Raw genomic sequence first — 14245 nt, 5'->3', positions numbered from 1 at the left:
AAATACACAAATAGAACATGACATGCTATATACAAGTCAATATTTATAAGTAAACTTTGCTATTTGAGAACAGAGAAGCAACCCACATATAGAGCACTTATAATACGTGATATGTCATATACCCTCCAGATAACCCATTCATAAAGGAAATAAATCCACTAGGACAAAGCCAAGTGGAGACAGCAGTAGGAAATGCCCATGTAGTTTCAGGAGATGGGCCGCAGGCAGGTCAGTAACTACTCACTTAGGCCTGAATTTTACCTGCTCCGTTAATTTCTTTTGTGAGGAGGCCACAAGCAGCAAGCCAACTCGTGTTATTAAATCCAGAAAGGCCCAGGAATCGGTGGCATCTGGAATGGTGGCGGTGGGTTGGAACGTGTACTTGGAGAATAACGAATGCCCATCCCCAGTTGCTCCTTACCCATATAGCCAGGTGACCACCCCGTCTCCAGACGGCTGAAGTAGCTCAGTTTATGAAAGAGCTTGGAGAAGGAATGAGCAAAGAAATAATAAAAGACTGCTTCCCAGATGGAAGCCCCTGCGCTGTCTTCAGTTACTAGGTGTCTTCATGTGATGGAGACACAGCATCCATATGAAGGCACATCACAAAGACTTCGTGGACATGGAGCTGAATAGGAGTCCCTGAAGTCCTCTTAAAAGAGAAACAATGCCTAATGCTGGAGTTGTCTTTGAATCAGCAGCATCAGAAACTAGAAGACAGTATATGTCTCTGAAGTGCCAGGAGGAAGTAATATTCAGTTTGGCATTTCTCAGCCAACTTGTGGCTCTACTGTGAAGGCTGACAATGAGAGGTTAATCCTCACGCATGCTCACTAAACATCTGTCGTAAATATTTTTCAATGAAGTAGCAGACACTGTGTGCCTCTAAAATGGGGGTGGCGGTGGTGACTATAAGTGAGGGAGACATGGAATTTAGGGTCCAATGCAGAAGGCAGACAAAGATTGCACAGCAGTGTCACAGAGAAGTCCTGAATGGTACCTCTTCGTGAGACCCAGAAAACAATAGACTGGATTGAAGCACGGGGCTGAAGGGCAACCCCAGAGTGTCTCCAGGAACAAATTGAGCATGCTACACTGACAGATACATTAGCTGAAGTACGAGGAGTTTTAGATTACTCTTAGAGGATGGAGGATGCTAGTTACATATAAAACAAAGATACAAACAATGAAACAAATGTCCCCTCAAATTAAAAATGTAGACAAATAGAAAATGTAATGAAACTGTAGCACAGCTCTGAAGACATTTCCAGAGTCATAATATGAACAGCAGCTAGCAGCTTAACCCAAGACGGGCAGTGTATATTGAAACGGATTGGGATGAAAAGGGGTTTCATGAGTCTGTATTAGGGAGATACTTTCTTACTTATTTTTTTATTTTAACCTTAATTTTATTGATATATAATACAAGTGAGATGACTATACACTTTTTGTTTATGATTTCTTTTTTATTATATAAAACAATTTTTAAATTTAAATATATTCAATCATATTCTTTCCCTCCCTCAAGTCCTTGCAGATCCTCTGCTCTTCCCACTAAACTCTAAGCTCTTTCTCAAAAACAAAACGTGCACCAAATATAACAACAAAACTCCCTCAAAACAAGAAGACAGAATAGAACACCACTCAAAAGGAAAACAACAACAAACTGTAACCAGATAAAATAACACAAAAAATGGTGGAGTCCGTTATATGTTGGTCAACTACTCTTGAACAGGAGGCCTGCCCTGGAGTGGTCGATCCACCCAGTGTCCCTTCGTTGGAGAAAATTGGTTTTCCCTCTCTCAGCAAGTATAAATTACAATTTAGTGGTTAACCATTCCTCTTGTGGTGAGGTATTCATTTTCATTCATTCATGCATTCACTCATTTATTCTTTATTAAAAACTATAACAAAACAAGATACAATAAGGTAAAACCAAACCTACTCCATCGAAGTTGGACAAGACAATCAACAGAAGGAACAGAGCCCAAGAGAAGGCATGAGAATCAGAGATCCACTCCTTCACACACTCAGGAATCCCATTAAAAAACACTACACTGGAAGTACAGAGGACCTGGTGCAGACCTGTGCAGGCCCTGTGCATGCTGCTTCAGTCTCTGTGAGTTCATTGGAGCCTTGCTTATGTTGTTTTAAAGGGCCTTGTTTTCTTGGTGTTCCTCCATCTTCCTGGCTCTTAAATTTCTTCCTCCTTCTCTTCCATGGTGTTCCCTGAGCTCTGAGGGGAGGGATTTGATGGAAACATCCCCTTTAGGGTTGAGTGTTTCAAGGTTGCTCACTCTTTGCATGATGTCTGGCTCTAGGTCTCTATATTTGTTCCCGTGTACTGCAGGAAGAAGCTTCTTTGATGATGGCTGAACAAGGCACTGATCTATGAGTATAGCAGAATATCATTAAGAGTTATTTTATCACTACATTTTTTTGGACCAGTACTATTTGGTTTTACCCCAGGTCTCTGGGCTATCTAAGTCTCAGGTTCTTGATCACCCAAGCAGTGTCAGGTACGGGTTCCATCTTGTGGAGTGGGTTTTAAATAAAATCAGTTATTGGTTGGTTACTCCCACGTGCTTTGTGCCATGATTGCCCTAGCCTATCTTGGAAGTAGTACCACCATTGTAGATGAAGGGTTTGTGGTTGGCTTGATGTTTATGTTTCTATTTTGATAATGTTGAAAGTACCCTAGGAAGATATTTTTTCAAGTGGGGTAAATCAGATTATAGCAGTATAAAGATTCTGTTTTAAATGTGTATAAACAGAAGAAGAAACATCTGGAAGAGTTGTGGTGTGAAAAGGAGAGAGGAAACTGCTGTGTAACTACATCTGTTTGTAACTGCTATATAATGCATGCTTAAGAAATGCAAGTCGAGCCGGGCGGTGGTGGCGCACGCCTTTAATCCCAGCACTCGGGAGGCAGAGCCAGGCGGATCTCTGTGAGTTCGAGGCCAGCCTAGACTACCAAGTGAGTCCCAGGAAAGGCGCAAAGCTACACAGAGAAACCCTGTCTCGAAAAAAAAAAAAATGCAAGTCAACTTTGTCACTTACATTGGTTTTATTCTCTATTAAGTCCCTTTTCTCCTCTATTAAATACATGAAAATTGTTATGTTTAACGCTTGCCCAACCCTGTTTCTGACTTGGAATAGTGGGAGTTTCTCTGGCAGAAGCACTCTCATCCTTGATGGCCTTTCTCTGCAGAACTATCAGAAGCAGAGTTATCACTGTGTAAGACACGATCAATAAGACATTCTTTGTTTTGTAGGGTGGAGAGCACTGTTACTACCATGGAAGCATCCGAGGTGTCAAAGACTCCAGGGTGGCTCTGTCGACATGCAATGGACTCCAGTATGTGGGGATCTTCTTGGGGCCTCCTGACCTCCAGGCTTGCTCATGTCTACTCACTCCTTCTGGTTTTTATTTTTCAGATATTTCATCTTAGTGACTTTTCTATGTCAGTGATGTGTTGGGGATTAGATACAAAGTAGTTCCAGGGAGCTCAAGTCTCCACTTCTATAACACCTGATTTCGTAGAAAGCTCAGAAATTAAACAAATGATTCCATAGAACAGTAATTCCCATTTTGGTTGATGCTATGGAGATGATCAACTCATAAAGAGAAAAGGATTGTTTTAGCTCAGGCTTTGGAGGTTGGAATCCATGATAGGTTGACCTCATGACTTTGGGCCATTTGTGAGGAACCACATCATTGAGGATTGCATGTGTGCAGTACAACAAGACTGCTCAACATATGAGTAGGGAAAGAGAGGAGTGAGAAGGAGAATAAAGTCCCACAATACCCCGCAAGACATTCCTCCCTACTGCCTCTCTGCCCGTCTCCTCCTCCCCCCATGACATGAGCTAAAGACTTCTTACAAGGCTCGTGATGGTTACCTCGTGATGATCCCACCACCTCCCAGAGGCACCACTCTGGCATGAAAACAGATCCTTAGTAGTGGATCTGTGGGTGCATTTAAGACCCAAACCCTAGCAGGGAGCTGACAGAGTGACACAGTCCAGTTGATGCAGCACCTACAGGTCTATGTCAAAGGTCGTATCAGTAGGATTAGATCTAAGTCTAACTAGGCATCAGCCACAGAAGGATGGGGTGCTAGGAGGAATTCATGCATTGTCCCGAAGCAGACTCTTTGAAACTGTGCATAAACACGTTTTAGATCCAGATCAAGTGGTGCCTCAGATGAAGATTTCACTTTAGCCATGAAATGAAGAAAGGGTCTTAAAGCCCTTTTCAAACTTTCTTTAAAAAAACAAAACAAAACTCATGTCTCCCTAGGTTAAATGTGGTTTCTATGGCATAGGAGTTAATAGGCACCCACAATTTACAGGTGTAACGATACTTCTACCAGACTCTTCAGAATCAGAGATGGTTTTAGAATATTCTTAGATGATGAAGTGGTCAGCTTTCTTGTAGGTGATACATAATTTGCATAGCAAAAAATTTTGTACTACTTGCATATGGTTCTGGAATAAGTGATCCCCTACCTCCCCACACGATGTGAGAAATCTTATCCAGATCACTGATGTCTTTGGTTTATTTTTAAAAATGATTTATGTCATGTAGACTTTGTATGTTCTGGGGGCAATACTTTACATTTTTGGAGCTTGTGGGCTGCCTAGTAGAGTCCTTGGAGTGCTGAGACCATAGCAGGGTCCCATGCAGCAACTGGGAGCTTATCTGGGACCATATGAAGACATTTGCTCCAAGGCACTCTTTAATGACACTGTGGAGATGCCCACTTTCCAGTTCTCACTGTTGGCCATACTTGCTGACTCTTCTCTCCGGGTCTTGTGTTACAGTGGCATGTTTGAGGACGACACCTTCGTGTATATGATAGAGCCTCTGGAGCTGACTCATGATGAGGTGGGTCTGTGACATCAATTTCCTTATGGTGTTTGGCTTTTCCAGTATATGAAGACAAGGCACATCAAAGAGCGTTTATCCATGTTATGTGATTTCAGACTCAGAATGGCACAAGGCTAGGCCCTCGTGCTCTTGGTGACTGATCAGAGGTATCATACCTAGGTATTCTGAAGCAAGCCCATTCTTTCTAATCTTTGGAGAGAACAAGGAGGACCTTTGTTTTTGCACTAAATGGTCTGGACTCCATTAGATAAGCTTGCATTTCCAGTGTCTTCTTTAGATAATTGTGTAAGAATATACTTACTTTCTGTTGCTAGAAATATTTAGTGGGGAAACCTGTGGTCTAAGCAATGACTACATGATACAACACACAGTTTTGAGATGGAGAAGAAGGAAGTGTTTCATCCTGTACAGGCCAACAGCCATAATCAGAAATCCTGTGTTGCTGCCATGCTGTTCATTGGCAGTGTAACCAGCTTTAATGTCTAATGTATAGTCATCAATATTATATTTAGGGCTTAGTACATTTTACGTTCATGATAAAAATGATGTCCTGAGACTCACAAATGGAGATGCAAAAGATGAGTAAGAGATCATACATGGGCTGAGCAGTGGTGGCACACGCCTTTAATCCCAGCACTCTGGAGGCTCTGTGAGTTCGAGGCCAGCCTGGTCTACAGAGCGAGATCCAGGACAGGCACCAAGACTACACAGAGAAACCCTGTCTTGAAAAACGTGTGTGTGTGTGTGTGTGTGTGTGTGTGTGGTGTTTAAAAATTTATCTGTCATCTACCTGTCTGTCTGTCTATCTATTTATTTAGTATGTCTGAGTGTTCTCTGTGTGTACAGTGCTTGAGGAGGTGAGCAGAGGTCATCAGAGCCCTGAGAAGTGGAGTTACAGATGGTTATAAGCCATGTGGGTGCTGGGACTGAACCTGTGTCCTCTGCAAGGGTAACCAGAGCTCTTAACTGCTGAGAAATCTCTCCAAATCCCGACATCTAGGCTTTTGACAAAAAAAGAGGGGGGGGGCAACATTTGTCTTCTTGTATTTGTGTGTGTGTGTGTGTGTGTGTGTGTGTGTGTGCGCGTGCACATATGACTATGGGATAGCCTTTCAAATTTGAGACAGAAAAGCCATTAAATTGTACAAGCTGATATTTAAACAAGCCTGTATGGAGTTTTGGTGAATAACTTTAAAGTCTTCTAGACAGTGATGACAATTTACCCTACCTAGATTAAGATGTTCTGATGAATAAATACTCTCCCTGTTCCATGAACATTCAGATAACCATGCTGCAGTAAAACTGTCAGCCCTTCAGCGAAGTACCTGACTTTTGGCTTTAACTGTTCTCTTACCACCCTCACCAAAGAAACCCCAAAAAGAAAGCAACAATAAGTCCAAAATAGCTCTCCAAGCTTTTACATTTTTAAGAATGTAAAAATGGGGTAATTTCCAGTGCATCGTAATAGGACAGTTTTTTTTTTTTTGCAGACTGTGTGAATTTCTCAATGTGCTGCACTGTCTGCTGAACTGCTAAAAGGGTTTATATACATGTAAACTCTTATTATCAAAATGTTTAAAGAATCGGCGCTTCATCCTTATAGCTGTAATTAGACTGCTTGGGGCTGATGGTTCTGTGCTTATTATCTTCTGTTCCCTGCCTGCCTCCTACAGCCTCCCTTTTGTTCGCAAAATGATTTGTTCTCATTTTCACTGTAGGTGGGGGCAAAGGAGCAGAGCTTGAAACTTGAAATTAGTTGTAAAAATCGTGTTGCAGATCCAGAGGTGAACTTGACTACACTAGGTGTCTTTTTATGTTACCAGGATAGGGAGCTGACTAGAATGTCCCCATTATTATTAGTATTAATCTTAGCATACTTCCCAGTAAGTCCGAAGTACAGACAGGATAGTTCCAGTGAGAATTCACGTTCTGTTGCAAATAGAAAGTAAATAGCAATATTCTTAATTATTGTTTTCTGTCAAATGTAATAAGAAGGGCCTTTTTAATAGCTGTTTTTATTGTTGCAAAACTTATGTGTTAGCTGGGTGTGGTGGTGTATGTCTGTAATCCCAGCTACTCAGGAGACTGAAGCCGAGGGAACTTCAGTTCAAGGCCAGTCTGAGAAACTTAGTGAGACCTTGTCTCAAAGTTAAAAACAAACAAACAAACAAACAAAACAACACACAAAACAACACCAAACGAAAAAACAAAACAAAACTGGCTAGGGACTGTTTAGTGGCGCAGAACTTGCTTAGCATGCATGAGACTCTGGGTTCGATTATCAATACTGTGCCCAAGTCTAGTAATATATTAGACAACTTGAAAAGCAAAACAAACACTTAACTAAATAGTAATTATCCACCATACCACCCCAAAGATAATTTCTCATCACCTTTTAGCAAATGTTCTTACAAATTTTTAATTAGACATTTCCATATATATATATATATATTTTAAATAAGTTGATTGGATCATTTCATGGCACAACTTAACCCAATAATGTATTTTTCTGAGTCTTGGTATCTGTATTTGTTAAACAGAAATGTGATGGTTGAACTTGGTTGTCAACTTGACATACCTAAGAAACGGGAAGCACAGCTGAAGAACCTTCTCCATCACAATGGCCTGTGGGCATGCTGTGGGACATTTTTTGTTTGTTTTTCGAGACAGGGTTTCTCTGTGTAGTTTTGGAGCCTGTCCTGGGACTCACTCTGTAGCCCAGGCTGGCTTTGAATTCACAGAGATCCTCCTGGCTCTGCTTCCCGAGTGCTGGGATTAAAGGCGTACACCACTGCCGCCACCACCACCCGGCTGGAACATTTTCTTGATTGATAATTTTTGTAGGATGGCCAAGCGCACTGTGGGCGGTACTACCCCTAAGCAGGTGGGGTGAAGTAGGTTATCCCTGGGTTGTAGGCAAAAGGTAGCTGAACAAGCCAGAGGAAGCAAGCCAGTAAGCAGCACTCCTCCATGGGCTGTGCTTCAGTGCCTGCCTGCCTCCAGGTTCTGGTTTCAGCTCCTGCTCTTACTTTCTTCCATGGTGGACTGTAGCCCGCAAGCTGGAATAAACCCCTTCCTTCTCAGGCTGGTTTTGGTCAGTGTTTTACCATGGCAACAGAAAGCACACTAGGGCAGGGATGGAATACAGACCACATACGTGCTCCCTGTTGGGGATAAATTGGACAATACACACGCCAGTGCTGATTGGCAGACACTAAGTACTCCTCTTCCGATGCTACCCCCACTTCTAATAATGTAAGGCGTCAGTGTCATTTCTAGGCCAGAGGATAGGAGTATTTCCAAGGTTGCTTATGGATATTATTAAAATCTTTCCCAAACTGTGTTACCAGTGACGTGTGAGACCGTTCTGCCTTGCAGCCGTAATTAACTGTGGATGTCATAATTTTTTTTTTAAATCATTTACAAGTTGGTAGGGAAATTTGCTGTTTCATCTTTTCGAAATGTGTGTTTTAAAAGTTACTAAAGCACCAATGTTTTCTCATGCTGGTGGGTGCTCTGTTCCTTTCTCCCGCATTCCCTGCTTGGGGCTTTGAAAGAAGCTGAGATTTAAAAGCAACGGGACAAAACTGTGCTTTGATCTAAAGCAGGTCAGTGGAAGGGCGCTGTTTTTGTTAAAATTAAAGATTCGACGAGGCATGTCCTTTTCCTTCTGATGGCTGACGCCCCCACGTTAGGAAGGGTGTGAGAGAAAGCATTACATTGACCTGGATGCAGAGTGTCTTCATGTCTTACTTTTTTTTTTTCATTTCCTACAATTGTTTCTGTTTCAGAGAAGCACAGGCCGGCCACACATAATCCAGAAAACCTTGGCAGGACAATATTCTAAGCAGATGAAGAATCTCAGTAAGTTTTAATTAAAATAGCCGTGATATGCGGGGCGGACGGTGACTTGACAGACCCGCTGGGGTCGTGCAGGCTTGTTGGGAAGGGAAATTGCTTTGAGAGCTGGGGTCAGCAGCGTGGGTGAGGAGTGGAGTCCCAGCTGAGCCTGGCGTGGGATGAGGCATGGAGAGCGGTTTCAGTGGCGGCGGCGGCGACAAATGAATCTCTGGTGTGAAGCTGGGCTGGGAACCTGAGTGTGGCAAATGTAAATGAATGATTACTTCAGGGCCAGGCAGACTTCCGTGTTTGCTATTCCCCGGCCATTCTGCGTGGCTTCTCCCATTCACCCTGCCCCGGAGCGTCTGTAGCATGCTAATGTGGGCAAAGGCCTCTTTGGATTTCCTAGGGGCATGTGATAGTATCCCTATATCCTAATGCCCAGGGTCTTTCATAATTTACACAAAACCTTATGCCACATATCATTTTAAATTCTAAAATAAACTGGGCACGCCGAGTAGAGTTCTCACGAGATTGTTAAACGGTTGTAGGTCAGACGACCACCAACGTCTAATCAACCTTGGACACCTCACATTTTTCATGAGGAGAGGAAAATAGCTTTTGAACTGTCTTTGTGAGTGTGAAATGTTGAACAATCAATGCACTGTTTCACTGAAGGCTATTTTGGCTTTGTGATGACATTTATTATTAATGGCACCGTGCCTTCGTGTAATATTTGAAGACTATTCTCAGCGGAACGCTGTCGAAACCCATTTGATGTTCATTTTCCTCTTACACAGGCACAGATGGCAGTGACCGGTGGCCTTTGCTACCTGAGTTACAGTGGCTGAGGAGAAGGAAGAGAGCTGTGAATGTGAGTGTGGCCTTGGGCCACGGGCTTTACCCTTTACCCTTGGGAGTCTGCTCCCGCACTATCTAAACGTTCCTCTTCACAGCAGAAGCAGCACAAAGAAGCCTCCATCTCTCGAGCATCCCTGGCACAATGTTATTTTTTTAGTCTCCTCTCCCTATTAACGATTCAGCTGATTAGAGTGTCCTGTGAACCCTGATGTCGTGTAACCATGCGCTGTTTTACTTCTATGTTTTTTTCTTATGAAAATTGGAGTGCATTTTTTTTTCCACTATTGAAAAGCACAGTAGGGCTGGTGAGACAGCTAAATGAGCTTGATGACCAGAGTTCCATCCTGGGGACCGACTGGTAGAAGGAGAAGATTGATTCCAGTAGTTAACCTATGACTTCTGCATGTACTCACCATACAAACAAACAAACAAACCATATAGTGCACAACAGCTTTCGAGATCATATGGCTTATACAATGTCATATAAAACATTTCTGTTAAAAATTTAGGGAGAGTTGGGTTTTGAAATATTGGCTAATCAAGTTTATTTGTATTTCTTCCAAATGAAAACAAAAAACTCTGTTCAACCGAATTTGAAAGCTGGATGAGTTTTTCAGAACGGAATGACGGGATGTCGTTTCTCTATTGGTGATAGGCAGTGGCTACATAAGTCTGGTAACTGTGGTATGTCTTCTGTGCACTGATAACTACGTAGGGAGGTTGTAACTAAATGTGTTCATAGTCTTTTTGTAGTAGATTAGAAGGCTGCAGTGATTGGGACTGTTTAGTAATTACATGGTGAATGCCATGTAACCAAGAATTAATTCTACAGCTTATAGGTTACATAGTAATTCACTAGATAACTTAATGAGTAATTATAGCACAAATTACACATTTTAGATAATACTTAGTTGAGTGTATTTTTTTTGTGTTAAATTAATTCGACCCCCCAGTGATCTACCAGTTAGTTCAAGTTTGAATCATCTTCTTGCATAGTGTATATTGGTATGATGGTGATCACGAATACAATTTTTTCGCTCACTTATTTAGAACCCTTTGCTTATTCTTGAAGATGCACTTGGCTTACACAGCTTTTCTTCTACCCCAGTCTGTCCAGACTGTTCTGTTATTGTGTACACAAAGAAAAAGAACCGTCATTATTAATTTTTCAATTATAAAAAGAAATAAATGTGAATGAGGAGTTCAATAGTCTTTATTCCTAAATTGTTACCGTCAGCCTTTTTTCCTGTTAGTAGCTGGAAATTGGCACACTGTTCCTAGACTTCTATTCCAATCAGTTAATTCTTGTTGACCACTCTGACTCCTATTTCAGAGATGTCCAATGTTCTCATGAAATGATGTACATTTCCTTTGACATTTTAAGTAAATATGAATATTTTATCGTCTAATGCCATAAAAAGGGAAATTTACTTATTTTTTAGCTACTCTGCTGTGCATTTCCTCTAATTTTACAGAGTAAAAACCCACACAGAAACAACATGACCTATTTCCCATTTTGGTGAGCAGAGATAGTGAAGTTGTTTTTTTCTAAATTCTTGTTTGTTCATCAACACTTTTTTTAAATTTTTATTTTATATGCATGAATGTTTAGGCTCCATATATGTCTATGCATCACATGCATGTAGTAAGTACCAAAGGAGGCCGGAAGACAGTATCAGATCTCTTAGAACTGGAGTTACAGACAGATGTGAGCTGCCATATTGGGTGCTGGGAATTGAACCTGGGTCCCCTGGAAGTGCAGCCAGTGCTCTTACCTGCTGAGCTGTCTCTCCAGCTTGTTCATCAACACTTTATAGTCACGTATGAACAATTGCCTCACCAGGCTTCTCTTTGGGTGTTTATAGTATAGGCAAGGAAGAGTCCTGAAGTTCAAGGCTTACCTGTCACTTGACTGAGAAATAGAGATGCTTTATGTCAATCACTGTTCTGACCATGCATTTCTTTTTCCTTTAGCCATCACGTGGTGTGTTTGAAGAAATGAAGTATTTGGAGCTTATGATCGTTAATGATCACAAGACGGTAAGAATACAGAATCGATGGTGTCTTAGTGACTGTTTGATTGCCATGAAGAATCACCACGACCAAGGCAACTTATGAAAGAAAGCATTTAATTGGGGACTTGCTTATCGTTTCAGAGGGTGAGTCCATGATCGTCCCCGAGGGTAGTGTGACGGGTGGGCATGGTGCTGGAACAGTAGCTGAGAGCTTACATTTGATCAACAAGCAGGAGGTGGGGGCACGGGGGGGGGGGGCCGGGGGGCTGGCATTGGCTTTTAAAACATCAAAGCCGACCTCCAGTGACACATCTCCTCCAACAAGCCCGCACTTCCTAATCCTTCCCAAAACGGTTCCTCCAACTAGGGACCAATCATTCAAATAGATGAGCCTATGGGGGCCGTTCTCATTCAGACCACCACACATGCCAATAGCTTGTTAAACAAGAAACGCCTTTCATGTTAACTATTGTTTGTAGCTTAATGAAGTACCGATAGTTAGACACAATCACTTGGTGATTCTGAGCACTGTGTTTCTAGATGAGAAAGAGACAGTAACTAATTTTACAGCTCCAAATTTGTCTTTTAAATAGAGATTATAATGGGTAGATTTACCAATATGATATTTTTCACTTGTCCATGTTTAAAATTCTTACTGTCTACTTTTCACATCTGTGTGTTTGGTCACTGATTCATTATTTTAGTCTATTATTTTATGTGTATGTATATACAATATTCCATTAGTTTATATATATGTATATGTATACATATAAAACTATGTATATATATATACACAGAACAAAGGCATGGAAAGTGTGTGTGTGTGTGTGTGTGTGTGTGTGTGTTCATGAGGCTCTGGGTTCCATCCCTAGCAACGAGCAACCAAATAAACAAACACATGAAAGGTCTATCTAAAGAGACCATTTTAAATCAGTGCTGTAGTGTACTAAACATGGACAGTATACATAACCTGGTGTTATACCTGTGGAAGTAATACATGTCGCACTCCAGGAACACTGAAGAGAAACATGGACAGAAGCCATCCCTCTCCATTCAAGCCTCTCACAACCCTTCTCCGCTCAGCCATTTCTGTTGCCAGGATCCGAGCATCTTGTGGCCTGGGCTGCGTGCTCCTGTGCCCAGTGCTACCCGTGTACTGGTCAATTTTCAGAGACTCCTTTTAAACATCGGCTCATCTCCAGCGTTTAGCTGTTCCCCTGGTGGCTGATTTCAGGCTAGTGAAGTGAGACCGGTCACTGAAGCCAGGAAAGGGTGTGACTGAGTGATCCTCGGGAGCCTTTTGTGTCTGGCCTCACCCTTGCCTCGACCTCCAAACTCATTAGGCCGGCGACCATTTTGCTATTGTTAGGCAGTTTTGTTCCGAGAGTTGCTCGTTAATTGATTTTAGTTGATTTTATGGAAGTGGAGCTGTATTTTTGAAAGACTTCATGAAGATGAGAACTTCAAAAAAAAAATACTGAAAAGTCAGTCCTTTCTCAAAAATATTTTTTAAAATCTTACAAAATACTGGGATAAAAATTGATGCTTCATTAAATCCTTGTTTTGTTTTAAGAAAACCAAAGTTAGTGAACTACATGATAAAGTTGTATTTTTGTACCAGATTGACCACATGAAATTCTATTCAACAGGGTCTCCTCAGAGAAACCCTTGAAACTGTACATCACAAAAGGATTATTGTACATTTAAATTTTTGAGTCTTTTACTTTAATAGATGTTTAAATTAATTACCAATAATTCAACAACACAAGTTCAGTTGTGTTGAAAATATTTTTCCCCGTGGATTTTTTTATTTTTGTAGACAGACTTAATTTTCTGTCAGTCTTTAAATAAATTTCTTGAGATATACCAGTAAGAAGGAAAATTTGCTAGAATTGCATATAGCTTAAAATCTTTCCTGGTAAGGAAAACCAAATGTTCAGGTGGGGACTTGGTCTAAGAAAGGCTTAAATCTGAGTTTCTGAAGGTTGATGGTGAGGCCGTCGCCATCTGAACCACTTTTGCTGATTGAGATTTTTCCCAACTACTTTTCAAACCTGATGGTTGTGGCATGCTGTGAAATTATGTCCTTAGACGCCCGAGCTTTCCCTAACATCCATTATACAAATCTCGTAAGATATAGATACAACAATTACGATGTATACCCCACTGCTGAACATGCAAAGTGCATGTGAATTCCTCCCAAATGGGTAGTTGAGAACATCAGTTCTTTAAAGGTTTATATTCTTCGCTATTATTATTAGTGTGTGTGTGTGTGAGAGAGAGAGACAGACAGAGAGAGAGAGAGAGAAAGAGAGAGAGCAAGAGCGAGCCAGGGAGAGAGCAAGAGCAAGCCAGGGAGAGAGCTCAGAAGAGTGCCACAGTGTCCCCTATTGTACATATAACGCAATAGCTCCTTTCTCAAAAATACTATTTTCTGCAGAGAAAACTTGATCTGCTTGTACCATGTATTTTGTGATAAAAAAAAAATCATCATCTTATTTGGGACATCCTATCTTTTAATTTATTTTGAACATTTATTTATCAGTTTGTATGTGCGTGTATCACGGTATGCGTGGCGGTAGGCATGCACGGTGTGTTTTTCTTCTACCTTTTGCTTCGGCGGCGGCGGGGCTGT

The 14245-nt window shown here is 41.4% G+C and overlaps 1 protein-coding gene across 4 annotated transcripts in view; it reads left to right on the top strand.

The window, feature by feature from the left end:
• Positions 1-14245, top strand: part of Adam23 (ADAM metallopeptidase domain 23) — a 154381-nt gene that overhangs the window by 82002 nt on the left and 58134 nt on the right. For all 4 annotated transcript variants that reach the window (XM_015993907.3, XM_042260240.2, XM_076550257.1 and 1 more), the window contains exons 5-9: positions 3276-3358; positions 4828-4891; positions 8686-8758; positions 9535-9608; positions 11570-11635. In XM_015993907.3, coding sequence (XP_015849393.2) covers positions 3276-3358; positions 4828-4891; positions 8686-8758; positions 9535-9608; positions 11570-11635 — 360 coding nt within the window. The remainder of the gene's footprint in view (positions 1-3275; positions 3359-4827; positions 4892-8685; positions 8759-9534; positions 9609-11569; positions 11636-14245) is intronic.

Source organism: Peromyscus maniculatus, chromosome 13, assembly GCF_049852395.1.
Source record: "Peromyscus maniculatus bairdii isolate BWxNUB_F1_BW_parent chromosome 13, HU_Pman_BW_mat_3.1, whole genome shotgun sequence".
NCBI classification, from domain to species: Eukaryota; Metazoa; Chordata; class Mammalia; order Rodentia; family Cricetidae; genus Peromyscus; species Peromyscus maniculatus.
Note: the sequence above shows the minus strand (reverse complement) of the source record. Positions and strands in the feature narration are given on the sequence as shown.